At 35.9% G+C, this 17,714-nt stretch overlaps 1 protein-coding gene across 4 annotated transcripts in view; it reads left to right on the forward strand.

Moving 5' to 3' along the window:
* The window catches only part of RASAL2 (RAS protein activator like 2), a 332,591-nt gene that overhangs the window by 104,914 nt on the left and 209,963 nt on the right, over positions 1–17,714 (forward strand). For 2 of the 4 annotated variants that reach the window (XM_027868391.1, XM_027868392.1), the window contains exon 1: positions 6,573–7,431. The exons of the other annotated variants lie outside the window; for them this stretch is intronic. In XM_027868391.1, the coding sequence (XP_027724192.1) occupies positions 6,855–7,431 (577 nt within the window). In that variant the 5' untranslated portion in view covers positions 6,573–6,854. Of the gene's footprint in view, positions 1–6,572; positions 7,432–17,714 lie in introns of those variants that run through there. 4 annotated transcript variants of the gene reach the window in all.

Below are 17,714 nucleotides of genomic sequence, written 5' to 3' on the forward strand. Positions count from 1 at the left end.
CACACACACACACACACACACACACACACACACACACACACACCCACACACACACCCACACACACACACACACACACACACCCTCCATCTTCCTGTCTTGATGGCCTGTCTCCCTCTCTCTGTTCTTTACTTCCCTGGCTCAGCACTGGCACTTCAGAGCTTTGCAGCATTGGTACTACTGGGTTGCTACTTCCCTGCAGGCCCTTTTCCCTAAAGGGCCATGGCCAATCTGGCAATTGAGGCCTAAGCAAATTTCTGTAGCCCAGAGCTGGGGTCTCATGGTGCTGAGAAGAAGAAAGGGGTACTGGCACTTAGGGGTGGGTTTTGATGTAAGCCTGTGTCATGTCCTTGGGTCTACCAAACAAAGGGCTTAGTAGTTCATTCAAGAGGGAAGGACTAAGGTCAGACTTAGCTTTAGGAAAATCATTTTAGCAACCAAGTGGAAAATGGATTGAAAGGGAGAAGGAAAAGTGAGGAAAATCAATAGGGAGCTATTGCAATAGTCTGTGACATCTTCACTATTTCAGTTTATTTTCCCACTTCATTTTCCAATCTTTTTCCACCATAGCTAAGAGTTTAGATTGACAAGACTTGTTTCCAAAATAAGAATTTAAATATTTCCGGATTGTAGCTCATAATCTATCTCTTGCTGTGAGAATAAACTAAACAAGCAGTGTTGTGCCATGTGGTAGAAGGAGCACTGAATTGGGATTTAGGATATCTTAATTCTAGTTTTGGTTTTGCTGTTAGCTGGTTGTAACCTTGGGCAAGTCACTTAACCCATTGAGGACTCAGGTTTCTCAGAGATAATTGGACCAGTGATCCTGAGTATAGGAATAAAAGCTAGAGATGTTATTGTGCAGAAATTAATTCTATATGTAGCTTAATGTTAAAGCTTCTTTTGGACTTATTTTAAAACTTTTTAAGTCATGTTTAATTCCCGGATATTTTTTTTAATTGCGAATGACAGTTTAGAAACAAATGAGGAATTATTTTGTGCCTGCTAACAACAGTATGGCTTTGAGATGATGGCTCCTTTATGTCCATATGCAGAGGATTAAAATGTGTTGTTATTGAACTATCATGCCAAATAGCTCATTAATGCTGTTAAAAGACTGCAATAAATTATTATTTTTTAAATCTGCATTAAAGAAAATGTTTTAAAAGTAATGAGCTACTAATTCAGAATTAAAATAAAAAACCTGTGACCTTTTTTTTCAGGATCCAATCTTTATGAGATTTTAGAATTATAGATTTAAATCTAGGTTATGTCCTTCATTTTACAGGTACAGAAATTGAGGCTGAGATGGATTAAATGACTTGTTAAAGTATATACAGGTTTTGAGGTGCCCGTGGAACCCATGTTCTATGATTCCCAATCTTGTATTCTTTCTCCTGTTCTACCTTCTGCTTTTGCTGCTGAGATCATTGCTTCTAACTTTAAGAAGTCATGAATCTCAGGAATAAACCTTCTTGAAAAATTATTAGTTACATGCATTTAGGAATCTTAAAATAACAAATGAAAATGTAACCATTACCATTAAAACACAAGATAAAGGAAACTAAAGGAAATAGCATTAGATTTTTATAATGGTATTAGATAATTTAATGTTTACAGTAAATCCAAACTTAGCCCGCTATGAGAATGATAGTACTGGATCTTTTTTTATTTTATATCTTATTATGGTTGACTGTTGAATCTCAATCTGTGCTTCCTGGTTTTCAGTTTTATTTTAGGCCATTTCTTGTCATTTCAAATTGACCATTTAGGAATCTTTCAGAAAAAAAATGTTATATTCATTGAGAAATCTGAAATGTTCCTGAATCCTATATTCTGTGTAACTCAAGTGTAATTTCCCACCCTAGGTTCTGTTGCAGTCTAGGGGTGCTGGGAACCCCAAAATTCAAGGCCAAAAGGTGTCGGTTCTGCCTTGAAAAAATTCAGGTTCTTTCAGTCAGAGACAAGGTTTATTGTTTCACCTGTAGAAGTGGGTGGGCTTTTCAAGAGCCTGTGCATTTGGAAGCTGAGACTGACCTCTTTTATAAAAGAAAAAGATTTTGTGGGAAGATTTGAATGGGATCTAGGAATGGCCAATAGCTTGGGATGACTAGAAATTAGCAGAGTAGGGGTCTAGATGGAATTAAGGAGTGGCAAAATAGCCTGGGGTGGGGCCAGGTGCAGACCATGAGGCCTACACTGAAAGGGCAGTTAAAAGCATTATACTGGGATGGGCCAGGTGCCTCAGGCAAATGCCAGAGACTTGGTTCTGGGGCTTTGGGGTCCTTTTAGAGGTCCAGCTCCAATCTCATCCTCCATCAGTTCTACCCCACTATATGTATGTATGTATGTATGTATATATGTATGTGTGTGTATATAGATAGATAGATATCAATATCAATATATATAGATATAAACCACCTATATGTTGTTAGTGTCCTTATTGTAATTCTCTAAATGTTTTATCAGCAATGTAGCTCTGATCACAGATTTCAAGTACTGTCTCCATTCTTCATCTTTTCTAGTTTATAACCCTACCATAATTTTCTTAGGTTTCTTCTTTTGTCTCCCAAATGAAAATCATGAAACCAGAATTTTTCCTTTATTGGTTAGAAAAATCTCTAAAACAATGTGTAGTCTTGTCATTAATATGTAAAATGTAAGTTCCTTAATGACTGGACTGTTTTTCATTTTGTCTTTGTATTGTAAGGACATCACCTAGCTCAGTGCCTTGTACACTATAGGCACTTAAAAAATGTTTGTTAGATTGCATAAGACCATTAACCAAAGTGCTTTTATTCTACTTAATTTTTCTTAATTTGGGGTCTGTGAACTTAAAAAATATTATGATAATTGTGTTTTAATAGAATTGGTTTCTTTTGTAATTCTATATATTTTATGCACCTCAAAATATTATTCTGAGAAAGGATGTATGGGATTACCAGACTGTCAAAAGGGTCCATAACACACAAAAAAGGTAATAATTCCTGTTCTAGAGGCAAAAAGTTATTACTAATGAAGCACATGTGTGCCACTGCCTTGTAATATGAAATGATAAAATGGTAGTTATCTGCATTACAAAAAGATAGCTCCTAAATTATTTTGAAATGTTATAAAATATTCATGTACAGCTTTTCAGGAAAAAAAGTTATGCTTACAATTTACATATTATTTGATATCAGAAAATACATTAACATTTGTATAGATGATATCAGAAAAAATCTTGTATTTGTATAGTGTTTGATATGCTTCAAAATTTTTTAAAATATACATCTCATATGCTCCTTCTCAAACAAACCCATGAAGTTGGCAGGTCAAATTTTAGAATAGAAGAAACTTCCACAGAAAAGATTAGTGAGTTGCCCAAAGTTAGATCAGTAGCTCTGAGGTTTACTGTTTCTAGTTCGAAAACCCTTTCTAGTAAGCCATGGTTAGTGCCCACCAGCTACTGTGTCCTGTTGCCTATTGTTTTCCAATTCCTTTTATTTTATACTCGTCCATTTTAGCTTTAAAAAACTCTTAGTTATATCACTATAGATGTGTGATCTCAGCTACAGTACTGGTTGAAGGTATGGAAGGACAGTCTTTGATGGGAGCTTGTTGTTAAGTGTTTTATGGTGTATTATAGTCTTTTAAAGTTAGATCTATGTCCATGTCCTGATCAGAGTGAGAATTATATGGAGAACTTGCTGTCAGAGTCCTTTGTTGGAAATACCCTCCTCTGAAATCACACTTCACTAGGTTCCAATCTGATGAAAAATGAACTTCAGAACTGTCTTTCTAATTCATTCCAGTAGACTTGAGTTTCCTACTTAGTTTGAAAAAGTTGTTTTCTTAACTTTGACCTCCAATTGGAGTATTATAACTGGCTGATATGGTCAAGTATTATAACATGAATAGATTTGGAAGACTGTTAAAATCTTTTCAAATAAGCCAAAGACAATTTAACCTTCAAGGAAACAAAAGATTTAAAGACTATCTTTAAAATTTGTACTAATTTGGTACTTTATGATATTAAGAATTGCTGACCTGGAAAGGACTTTAAGAGAAGTCATCTAGTCTATGAGGATAGGACCATTATTATTATTCCATTACAAATTCAGCCCTGATATTTTTATTTATTGTGCTTTTCTTGAGGATCATTAAGATGAAATGCTCCTTTGGAAGACTCCAGTTTCTTCCAGGTGAGACTCAATGAAGTTGCAGTGAACTGAGTGATGATTTAGGAAGAGAAAAGAACATAGAATATACCTAGGTCTTAATAATAAGGACATGCACAGGAGATTAACATATAGTTTATTTAAGGATGCCTTTTTTTTCCCATTCTATTCTTACTTTAGATGAAGGTTATTTTATTCATTTTAAACAGCACATCATTCTTGTAAATTTACATTTTAGAGAAGGAATTTATTTTGTTTTTTTAACTGACAGCAACGTATCAGCAATGTGTTCTTAACGGAATTATGTTCATATCCTTACAAACTAGATGACATTTTAAAGTCCCCTTTAACATGTCTAGATCCTTAATAAGGAGACTGCTTCTGAATGCCCTGAAATTCAGAACTTTTATAGAATTTTCATTCAAGCTTTGAAAATTGCTTTGAATGTTACCAGATAAGCTCATGTGCACCAATACACAGTAAGGAAACAGATTTCTTTCTTTTCATTTTTTTCTACTATTTATTGGTTAGTTTGGAAAGGTAACCCTAAATTTTCCTTCTTCTATTCAATAGAGTAGCTGTAATTTCCATGAAAAAGTATCAATTATGAACAGTCATGGAGATGTCCAGTTAAAATACTTTTCTTGTTTCCCGCCTCCCTTCCCTTCCTTCCCTCTCCCTCATTCCGCCTGCCCCAAGTATACTTTCTATAGCTTGTTCTTCTCTCATTCATACTGATCTCTACTGTCAGGTCAGTGGTCACTCTTCTTTCATAGTCACTTAGTCTTTTTCTGTTTGCTTTGTAACATGCTTTGTGCTTGAAGATTCTTAGAGGGAAAAACACTGCTATCCATTTTCAAAAATAACAACACATGTGATATGTTAACACGCATTACTTATCTTCATAAATGAGTAGCACAAACAAAAGCAGATGTTAATAAATTAGTACAGCTTTTCATTGCTCTGGTTTATACAAACTGAATATATAAGATTTTAGATTTATGCATAGTTAAATTAAGAAGTTATTTATGTAAAAAAGGGTTTTGCTTTTCACACTATGCCAAATAGAATTCCCCTACATAAGTGTAATACATTTAATATATTAATAGGTTCCCTAAAATCAATTCATATAATCTTTTCTAGAACATCATGAAAGTCAGAAAAAAATCTACTTTGTATTTCATATAAATGTAGGGAAATCTTGATTACAAGATTTTTAAAAGTACAATAAGTACATTAACAAAGATTGGAAGAGAATTTGGAACTTTGTAATTAGATCAATGTTAATTGGGTTCTTTTTGTAATGTTGCTTACATTCATTTTTTAAAGAGGAGAAAGAACAACTATAATTTTGTTGATTTCATTTCTTTAAAAATCCAGTACTTAAATCCCTTAACATATAGATATACCAGGTAACAAATTATATACTTTATAGCAAAGGAATGGATAGTTTCCCAGATTTGCCAAAGTACCATTTATATAACTTGCAAAGTAAAGTTGATTGTCCTTGTAATAAATCTTTTATTGGTAGTGTTGGATCTGTTAGGCTTTCCATTGTAATCCCCTGTTTTTAGGGGATTGTGAACAGACAGTTAAAGATTTTAAGGTAGCCTAAAACTTGGCATATAACCATATATGGTTAAGTATAAAATACTGTGACAAAATTTTAACTAATCAGCTGTTTTTGAAGTTATAGGGAGTGCAGAATAAAAAGCAGTTTCTTTGGTTGAACAGATAGTATTTTTTCCATTTGACTTGTCCCGATTAGATTTGCAAAATAAACTTTATCCTCTTACAAAAGATTAAAATATGTCTATTCCTATGTTCCAGTTGCCACAAATTCTTGCCTCAAAACTTTCCTTTTCTTAGCTAGTGTCTAAAACTTAGTAAAAATCCCACCCACATTTCTTCCTACTTCCAGCCTTGTGTGTTCTTTCCATTCTTCCAGTATATTTACATTATTACTGTTTTAAATTACAGCTTTCTTTTCCTTTTTTGCTTGTTCCTTGATTGACTCTCCTGAGATTTACCTTTTCCTCAGTTTAGATAAAAGATTTTCCCTTTTGATAAAGAGCAGTGTTCTTGCTGAAGCTTTGCTAGAGGGAGTCTATGTGTAAATGTCAGTGAAATTGTTCATCACTTAAAACTTCTGCAATATGAACAGAACTACATCGTGATGGGCAGTGACTTAACAGAATATTTTTGTGATTTTGCACGGATGTCAGTTTAAGTACTTTCACATTCTGCTTTTAACCCACCATCATTTGCATGGTAAAAACTTTACTGCTATTGGCCCATAAAGGTGTTTGTGGGTTTTTGTCTCTCTTCACTACTCTTTTTTTTTTTTTTTTGAAGTTATTTCCTGAAAGCCTGGTATAGAAGCATTTACCCCAGGGCAGGAAGTGCAAATGGCCTGCTAGAAATCTTCATCATTTTCATAAACTGAAGATGGAGCTTGATCCGGGCAAGAGATTTTTGGGTGCTGCTCACATTTTCTGAGATCTGGGAAAAAGGGGTAATAACATGACACCAGCCCTTAAACGGCAACATCTGCTGTGGTTCAAAGCCACACAAAGAAAGCTGTTTAAGCAGTAGAATGCTTTCAGCTATCCAGACAAGTGTGGCTTGACTGCAAAGGCTGCAAAAGTTGAAGAAAACTCAGTTTAGGGAAATTGTCGAAAGCTGTTTGATGGAAAATGAGCATCTTTAGAAGGCAGAAAGCTCTCCGTCCTGCAGGCTATCAGAGATCTCTATCAGAACCTGCTGGTGGTCCTATAGGAGGTGGAACAGGTTTAAAAAATTGTCAATGGTGCCGTCCAGCAAAAAGTAAGAAGAGTTCTTATGAGCATACCAATTCTGATCTGGGGAAACCACTGGGTGCTTATAGGTGGCAGACACATCCCAGCCTTCGGTGGAAAGGGAGCAAAAGAAAGAGATCACAGAGTCGTAGAAGTGATCCTGACAAGCCACAGTCCTTTGAGGGCCTCCTGAAAACAGTTCACAGTGATGTTTGTGCTGATGATGTTCCTGTAACACCAACAGCGAACCAAGCTGGCAGCACCAGGTCATTTCGGATTCCCTTCACCAGATCGCTTTCTGAACCTGCACCCCATTGCAGTAGCAGAGCTGCAAGGTCACTTCTGACTTCAGTAAGGTCAGAGAATTCAGACCAAGAAGGATATTTCACTCGTGGTATTTTCTCTACTCTGTCCAGTGGCTTCTCCCGAATGCTGAGTCTAAAAGGAGAATCCAGCAGTGAGCCAGTGAAAGAAGGTATATTGTGATAAATAGGGGAAAAGAAGGGCAGGCTGAAACCATTGTGAAGTAAGCTAAGCCATTAAAGATGGGGAAAAGAGGGGGGAAATAGCTATCTTCAAATATCTAATTAGAGATGTCAACTGAAAGAGGGTTATAAGGTTTGTTTTGCTTGACCCCAAGGGTCAGTTGGGAATGATGATCCAATTGAATTCCTTCTTGATATAAGAAAGATAGCTTTAGAGCAGTTCACATATGAGGCTGACTTGTAGGTAGTGAGTTCCCCATTAGTGGAAGTCTTCAAACAGAGACTGGATGACCACTTGTTGGAAATATTATAGAGGAGATTTCTGCCTTAGGTATAAGGGGAAAATGGATGACCTTTTCAGTCCCTTCCAACTCTGAGATGCCATGACTGAATTTGCTTCTTAAAGAACAAATTATTTTATAATTGGTTAGACCTTTTAAACAGCAGATCACTAATTGATTGCTCTGTATCTTTCAGTGAGTAACTAATAGTAGAGATAGATAGACTTTTTAATAGGCCCGCCAAGTTTAGACTGTGGAGTATTTTCTTCAAATTGTGATGCTGCAGAGTTATATTGGTGTAGGTGGGGGGGGGGGGGGCCTGGTAAAAAAATTTCCTACCCCAATTTTACTGCATCAAGGTACGCTACATATTAGGTTCATTTTAGTATTAGAGGGCAAATATTTTTCTTTAGACAACTCTAAGGATTTATAATTAGTAATTTATTTTTAGATTGACATTTCTTAACAGACTTATGGTTGCTACAGCATTATGAAAGAAGTTTGTGCTCAAGTATTTAATTTCTCCCATTGTCTTTTTAAACACCAAGAAATTATTTTGCAGAAAATCATGTATTGCTGGGTAATATTTGGAATGCTCAAAAACCTTGTCATTTTTCTTATATCTTATAAAGTAAACTTTTAGACCATGTGAAATAGAATATAGAGCACTATGTGTGGGATGTTGTATCTTTGAATTTCATGATAGCTGTGACAGATGAAAGCAGATTTTTCTCCCAGGTTCAAATAATAGAACCAATTCAAATCTTTCTTTTATCTGTACATAATTCCTTACATATTCTATAAGATGTGTTATTTTACTGATGATGGTATTTTAAAGTCCCAAAGGGGGAAAAAAAACTATTAAACTTTTAATCTGACTTCTTCTGGATTGGCAGATGTTATTCAAGCTAACTGCTTCAACCAGAAGTGGGCTGAGGCATTTAAAAAATCTGTGGCAGTTGTTGAAATTCTTATGATGGTTACACTGAAACTCAGATAATACCTCAATCCGATTGAGTCATGGTTGGACAAACTCTTAGCCATAAAGAAATTTCAGCATGTTATTAAAATGAAATGTTTCATTTCAATGGCCTCATGATCTCTGGGTTATATAACTTTTAAAAAATCAGCATCCCTGTCATGTCCCTCTAAAACACATATGCACGTGCATCAAAACAGACAACAGAGTGACATTTCAACTGTTAAATGATTTTCCAGATATGTGCATGACTATAATTCTAAGGAGAATATTCCTTATTTTTAGCAAGACATTGACACAATTTTTCTACCTTGTTCCTTGTTTGAATCTGTTCATCTAATGAGTTCCAGTCCAGTGTCATTGTCTCCCTCTCTCTAGGTTGTAAGTGATAGCTGAGAGAAAAACTTTCTGTCATTGGCCATGGTCTTCTCTTTCTGTGTAATTAAATTTTTTTTTAAAACATCAAATGTTTTTATTTCTCAGAATCTCATTTTTCTTTTATAGCCTAGTCTAGGGGCTTTTAAAATATTCAAAATGAAGGAGATTCAGAGGAGAACAATTAAAAGTTAGAGTTTCATTATTTTTGACATACATTCATTTTGTCAAAGAAACTACGCTTATTTTTGCTCTGTAAGCTGTTTTATGTAGTGGTAGTATTAAACTTGTACATTTCTGCAGTCTTCTTGCAGGCTGAACAGATTTAGCATTTAACAGTTATTCACTAAGCAGTTGGTCAGTCGGTAAACATTTATTAACTGCCTTCAATTTACTGTGCTAAGGGCTAGGGATACAAAAAGAGGCAAAAGGCAGTTCCTGACCTCAAGGAGTTTACATTCTAATGTGGGGAGACAATAAACAAATACATATGTGCAAATGATATATACAGAATAATTAGGAAGTAAATAAGAGAAGGAAGTCTCTAGAATTAGGAGGGGTTGAGGACATGTCCTCTGTAGAATACAGGTTTTAATTGGAACTTAAATAAGCCAGGGAATCTAGTAGGTGGAGATGAGGAAGGAGAGCTTTCCAGGCATGGGGGAACCAGAGAAAATGTCCAGCACTGAAAGATAAGAGTGTCTTGTTCTCGGGACATCAAGGGAGGCCAGTACTATTGGAACAAAGAGTATTGGCAGGGAGTTAGATATAAAAATATTACAAAGGTAGGAGGGGACTAGGTTATGATGGGCTTTGGATGCCAGAAGATTTTGCATTTGATCCTAAAGGCAATAGGGAACCACCACTGTTTATTGAGTAGCAAAGTGACTTGGTTGGTTGGCCCTGTGCTTTAGGTAAGTCACTTTAATGTCTGAATGGAGGATGGATTAGAGTGCAGACTGGAGGCAGGCAGACCTGGCGTCTAGGCCTGAAGGGATGAGAGTCTACACCAGAGTGGTACTATATGAAAGGCACTGAAGTCTAAGACTCTGTTCCTGCCCTAGGGGAGGGGAGGTATCAATGTGATTTAGAAGATGACAGGTATTATAATATATGCATACTCTTTATATACAGCTCTCTCCTTTTTCTCTATTTCATCCAAAAATGTGGGTAATTTCTAAAGATATAAAATTTCATATGTAGAAAATAATAAACACCTGTCAAAGCCAAGCATTGAGGATGTTAAGTTATTTTGGTGTCAATTATTAGTAGGTAAGTAAATATATTTGTTTATGGAATCATTTTATTAATAACCATTTCAAAGTGGTGACACACAGCTCTCATTGTACAGAATTAGTAATGATCAATTAAGGCAGCAAGTATTTATTAAGTAAATTTTATCGTACCCTTTGTGTGAATGAGAATGAAAGAACAGAAACTTCAAATTCACCAGTGGAGTTCATTTAACAGCTCAGTAGACTGAAATCTTCAGTACAAAGATAAGTGAAAGCACTAGTAGGGTCAATGTAGACTTTCCCTTTACCCTCTTAGCAGTGGCCTTAAACTCAAACTAAATTATGTCTGAATTTTGAAGATAATTTCAAAAAAAGATCATTTAAAGATGAGATCATAGAAACCTTTTATTTTATTTTATTTTTATTTCTTGAAACTTTGGTACGGTTTTGGGGTGGGGGTGGGACAGGGGGAAGACCTAGAACTCTTGTGATAGACTCAAACATGTTAGCTAAATTCTCTTTTAGAAATTTAAAACATGTCTTTTGAAAGTCAATTTTAAAATATTGGCCTTCATTTTACTTTCCTTCTAGTCCAGGTAATTTGAAGAGTAGGAAGAATAGAAACAATAAATTTATTGTAATGGTCAGTTGTGTAATGAAACCCTAAACTTGCTCCAACATATTCAAGATACGTTGCTTATTGTCACCTAATGCTCTACTACATTCCGTTCTCCATGCACTGAATCCTACTGTTATGATCTATAAACCACAAATAACAGCTTCATTAACTATCAATTATAATTTACCATAATTCCTACAAATTCACCCATGTCTCCTTCATCCTCAGAAAACCCTCATTTGATCTATCCCAACCCTGCCAGCTGGTTTTGTTTTGGTTTTTTTTTTGTTGTTGTTGTTGATTTGGCTTTTTTTTTTTTTTTATATATCTCCTTCCTTCCCACTTCCTTTCCTCTTACTGTCTTCTTAACTCTTTGCATTCTGGCTTCTAACCTCATCATTTAACTGAAACTGCTTTCCCCAAAGTTGCCAGTGATTTGTAGTGGCCAAATCTCATGGCATTTTCTAAGCACTCGTCCTTGGTGACTTCTCTGCAGCCTTTTGCATTGTTGATCTCGCTCTTCTTGAGACTCCCTTTTCTCTAGATTTTCCTGGCACTGCTCTCTCTTGGCTCTTCTCTGTATCTTCCTGACTACTTCCCCATGCCCTTGTTGGATGTTCATCCAGGTCACACAGCTCCTAAATGGACTTGTCCTACTGGCTCTGCCCTAGGCAGAGCCTCTTTTCCTTTATTCTTCTCCTTTACTGTTTTGCTGGTGATCTCATCTGCTCCCAAGGATTCGATTATCATATCTATTTAGATGACTTTCATATCTGTTTCTCTGGGCTGGACTACTGAAGTAGCCTGTTGGATGGTTTCAATGCTAAAGTCTCTCCCCACTCCAATCCAGTCTCCACTCAGATGACAAAGTGATCTTATTAAGGTACAAAGCTAACAATGCCACCCTGAGCTTAAGCTCCATCCAGGCATTCCCCTTGTCACTGGAATATAGAATCCTCTTGATTTTTAAAGACCTTCGTCGTCTTTATGTGTGTTTTCACTGGCTGTCCATCAGACCTGGAATTCTCTCCCTCTGTGTCTCCACTTCCTGGTTTCCTTGTTTCTTTCAAGTCTCAGCTCTCTGCAAGAAGGAACCCACCCCACCCCAAGCTCCTCCCATCCCCACTCCTTAATGCCAGTGCCTTCCCTTTGAGAGTGCCTCCCATGTATCCTGTAAATATATTGTTTGTACATGGTTGTTTGCATATTTTCTCCCTCATTAGAGAATGAAATCCTTGAGAATAGGGACTGACTGTTTTTGCCTTTCTTGGTATTCCCAGCCAGCACTTAGCATGGTGTTTGGCATATTTATTAATGCTTATCAATTGATTGGAAGGAACCTTAGAAGTTATCCAGTCAGGGAATGGCTTTTAGTAAACTATCCCATAATACCATCAATAGGAAAAGCAAAGAAACTCTTGAATAATACTTGTGGTTCAGGGGGAGAAAAAGGGGTCTTATTTGCTGGATATTTCTAGCAGGGAGACAAACATGGTTGGGGAAACCTCTTCTACCATTTATCAGCATACAAGTCACTTAAAGCTATTATAGCTTAAAACTAGACTGACACTTTTGGGAACCACCGTATTTCCAGAAGGGAGAGAATGTGACTAATTGGAAGTTTCTCTCCTCAGTCTCAAGCAGGGAGGGAGCTCAAGTAAAGTCATAATAGTAATAGGTAACATTTATCTGGTGCCTTAAGATTTACGGAGTGATTTACATATATCATTTAATTTCATTTCTTTTCGTCCTATTATAACCCCCATTTTATAGATGAGGAAAGTGAGACAACCAGTTTCACACAGATAGTAGTAGTATCTGTGGAGACATTTGATCTCAGGGCTTCCTGTCACTGAATCCAAAGGTTTTTTGGTTTGTTTGTTTTTTTGTCATTCAGTAGTTTCAGTTGTGCCAACTTTTCATGACTTCTTTTGGGGTTTTCTTGGCAAAAATAATGGAGTGGTTTGCCATTTCCTTCTCCAGCTCATTTTACAGTTGTGGAAATTAAAGCAAACAGAGTAAAGTGACTTACTCAGGGTCATACAGCTAATAAGTGTCTGAGGCCACATTTGTAATCCAGGCCTACCACTCTATCCACTGTGCCACCTAGCTGCTAACATTACCCTTTTAGCTTTTTGTATAGTTGCAGGATTTTAACATTGATTCTACATTATTTTATGTAAAATCCTGAAAATTGTTCAAACCAATTTCATGTTTTAAAATTTCACTTAAGTGATAAATTTTTTTCATCAACTATCCATGGTGGAGTTTGTTTTTTATAAGGCCAAGTAGATAGTTCTAGTAAGTCAAAATGATTAAAAATGCTTTCATCATTGTTTCTGTCTGATAAAAGACGCAAGTTCAGTGTTGCATTCTATTTCCCAGTTAAATATTCCTAGGAAGACCATTAAATTTGTTATTTTGTCAAATGGATTATCTTTAAGCTTATCTGACTTAATCAAATCCTCAACTTGAGATTCATGCTTTCCATGACCACTTTAAATTTTTCAAAGCTCTTATGGTACATTTGATTAATTTTTGCACTCAGTAATGTTCATCTTGACTGTAATGCAGTTGAAAGTAAAGAAAAATGCAGTGAAAGTTGAAAGTAAAGAATTCTTTAAGAATGTCAATGATTAAAGCAAGGTCTTACAAAAAATTAATGTTAGCTAATCTCTTTGCCAAACCAGAATTGGAAGAACAAGAAAAATGCATGTATAATGCAGGTTCTACATGCCATGTAAACTACATGCTGCTCATCTTGGTCCCAGTACTTAACCAATTTTAATAATTTCAATTTGATGTTCTTTTGCTACACTTTCTATTTTGGTTTAGTTTTTATTAGATTGGTGGTAAATAGGGATAAATTTTGTCCAGAAATATTTTTAAATGATTAACTTAGGTTTTTTCACCCCTAGATATTGAGTTGCCAAGTGATAATTGCGCTTGGTGATTTAAACAGTGCTGAATGATCATTTTAGGAAAATTTCCTAACAATTTCATAGTTATTCCAGATAGATTGTATTGTTACTATCAGAATGAAATACAATTAAGTTCACTTTCAAATATTCATTATTAAAGCCAAAATCATTTAAAGTACATAATAACTTATTGAAAATATTTTCTGCTGTGGTTGACATCAATTCTTTTAAAGTAACAAATACCATTATTGCTGCAGGAGCTGATTGAATGGGCACTGACTATATTTAACAACTAGCTTGCAAAATTCCTGAAAACTTAACAGTTGGCTCTTATGAGCTAGTATAAGCTGGCACCTGCACTGACTGGCAGTGTTTAATCATGATCTTCTTCCCCTTCATGAATGTCTTTGGTGAGGGACTTTTCGTCATCAGCTGCCACTAAGAAATAAATAGGCCATATTCTTTGTTCATTCAGAAGGGCATTGTGATTTGCTAGGGAATTGTGATTGATTGGCTGGAAACCTATATCCCATATGATATTATTTTTAAGAGTACCCCTTTTATGGGGCTCAGGCTCATAGATTCTACCTTTTCTGTATTCCTATGAGATTCCCTAAACAGGAAACTAAGTGGTCCAGTGTATAGAGCACCAGGGCTGGTGTCAGGAAGACCCGAGTTCAAATATGACCTCAGACACTTAACTAGGTATGTGATCCTGGGCAGGTCACTTAACATCCACCTGCCTTAATTTCCTTATTTGTAAAATGACTATAATAGTAGCAAGTACCCCCTCAGGATTTTTAAGGATCATGTGAGATGATATTTGTAAAGTCCTTTGCAAACCTTAAAGTACTATATAAATACTATCATAGTGTTCCACTTATTTGACACTATATTTATAGCTAGTCTCTAAATTACAAATGCCTGACTTATGAATGAATTATTCCTATCATCTGGCGCTGTACACACTAATTGCCTTGATTCCTATCTCCCAACTTCAATCTGATGGAGTGTCCACTGTTATTATCAATAAGAGAAAAAAAAATGAAGCTTTCAGAGATTGTGGAGAAGGAAATAGTAGGGTGGGCCAAAGGTATTCCCCAACCATCTTCTAGAATTTGTGAATTCTTTCATGTTACTTTGAAAAATGTAAATACCTCTAAAAAGATTATGGGGCTTTCAGATATATTAGTTCATTAAGTTGTTTCACTCCCTAAATCCATCTGAGATCAAATGAAGTGAATGTTCCAGTTGGTTGCTGAGGAGGGTAGGTATCTCAGAGTAAGTCATATGGGATCTATGGGTACTTTGACAGTGGAATGCTTTGGGTAAAGCTGGTTTTGATGCTTCAGAGATGTCAGAATAGCAAGATGATACTGAGATATACTCATTATATTTGCAAATGAGATCAAGCTGGGAGGGATAGCTTCCAAAATAAATGGCAGGATGCAAAGGATCTTGACAAGTTAGAGAATTGGAGAACATTCAGTAGGGAGAAATGTGAAGTCCTGAAATTGGGTACCAAAAATAGACTTCACAAATATGATAAGGAAAGCATGGGTGGGAAGGGGTACTCAAAGTGAAGGCGCAAGGGGCTAAGCTTTTATGTAGTACCTACTATGTGCCAGTCATTATGCTTTTTTTTTAGCTCATTTGTTAAAATAGGTCTTTTAGTGGACTTGTACAGATCAATATGAGTTATAACAGTGATGTGGCAGCTAAAAAAGCTAACATGATCTTAAGATGCATTAATTGGGAATAGGTTTCAGAAATAGTGAGGTGATAGGCATCTGCCCTCATATGACCCCACATGGAATATTATCTGCTCTAAAGGCCAAGTTTAGCCACCTTGATGAAGTGGAGCATGTTGGGGACCAGGGGGAACAATCAGAAAGGTGAGGGACCCTAATTTTGTGATCTTTGAGGATTAGTTGAAAGAACTTGGGAAGGAACTTAGACTTGAAAAGAGAAGATTTAGGGGATATGATAGCTGTCTTCAGGTATTTCAAGGGCAGTCATTTAGTGAGTGGACTAGATTTATTCTGTTTGTCCCCACAGGCCAGGACCAGGAGCAATGAGTGGAACCTGGAAAAAAGCAGATGGAGGCTTGAAGTCAGGAAGAACTTCCTAACTAACAATTAGGACTATCCAAAAGTAGAATCAATTGCTTTAGGAGGTAGTTGGTTTCTTCTCATTTGAGGTCTTCAAGCAGAGGCTGGATGACTATTCATCAGGGATACTTGAGTGGAGATTCGTGTGTGTGTGTGTGTGTGTGTGTGTGTGTGTTGTGTGTATGGGTGAGAGAGAGAGAGAGACAGAGAATGGTGGTGGTGGTGATGATAATGGTGATGATGATGATGATGATGAAAGATCCCTTCCAACTCAAATTCTGTGATTCTGTGATAGCCAATTTCTAACTTTGCCTAGCACTTACTAACCAAGAAAGGAGGAAGAAATGCTTTTAGCATTATAGTATCTCTGAATCATGAATCTCCTCTCCAGCATCTCCAACATCTAGCCTCTACTTCTATAACTTTAATTATGGAGAGCTTATGGGATAGCTAGGTGGTACAGTGGATAGAGCACTGGGCCTGAAGCCAGGAAGACCTGAATTCAAATTTGACTTCAGACACTTAATAACTATCTGATTCTGGGAAATCACTTAATCTGTTTTTGCCTCAGTTTACTCATCTAAAAAACGGGAGTAAGAATAATACTTACCTCCCAGGATTCTTGTGAGAATCAAATGAGATTATAATTGTAAGGTACTTAGCATGGTGCCTGTCATATTTGGTTGTTTTTCAGTGGTATCCAACTCTTCATGACCCCATTTGGGGTTTTCTTGGCAAAGATATTGGAGTGGTTTCCCATTTCCTTTTCCAGCTCATTTTACAGATGAAAAAACTGAGGCAATAATAAATACAATGCTTGTTCATTGATTGATTTGGTAGAAGCCCCAAAGTTCTTGCATCTACCTCACTGGAGTGTTGCTAAATGTTATTGTTGTTATATATTTGCTATAGAAATACAAATGTTATTATTATTATTAATACTGTTATTCTTATTCTAGTATATGATTTCCCTGTGGCCTGACAGATTTTAATTTATTTGCATTTGGGGGTTATTAACTATTGTTCTTTCTTTTATGTAAGGTGTAATGGCCAACTAAAAAAAATGACCTTATTGACTAGGTGCTCTCAGTTTTCAGTTTGCAAGGTGCTACACATATAGTAAATACTGGATATTAATTAGAAGAAAAATCAGCAATAGTACTTCAGGTTTAGCATCCTCATTTTGTGGCTAGACTATCTTATTAGAATAAGAATTCCTTTTGTAAGTTGAAACCCATGACTCAGTTTACCATTTAATTAGCCAAATCTGGACATTCCCTCAAAGAAATACAAAGAAATGTATATTGTCTTTTTTACTAGTCTCAGCAGATGTGGTCTGATAATCAGCACAAATGATGACTTTCCTCTGATTCATGTATTTGCCATCTATTGCATTTAAGCTGCAACTGAGTCTTTGATCCATCAGTTTGGATACTTAAATTATGTTTCCTCTTTTGTTAGAAATTATGAAGAACTGCAAATGAAAATTTTAGCACTTCTAGTGTTTTAAAAAATATAATTCTGCTTCCTTTTTGAGTCACATGATAAACTAATAAAGCATATGAATTGTATTTTTATATAAAAGTTCTCAAAACATTTCAGGCATGAATCTTATTAGTGCATAAAGCCATTATTTGATCAATACATTTGAGATCATTATGCAATGCAAGATTTCATGACTTTCACCAGGGAAGGAGGATTAATTACAGAATAAGGAAATTGGACTAAATAGTAACTAAAAAAAAATAAACC

This window comes from Vombatus ursinus, unplaced genomic scaffold, assembly GCF_900497805.2.
Source record: "Vombatus ursinus unplaced genomic scaffold, bare-nosed wombat genome assembly UNPS02014789.1, whole genome shotgun sequence".
NCBI lineage: Eukaryota > Metazoa > Chordata > Mammalia > Diprotodontia > Vombatidae > Vombatus > Vombatus ursinus.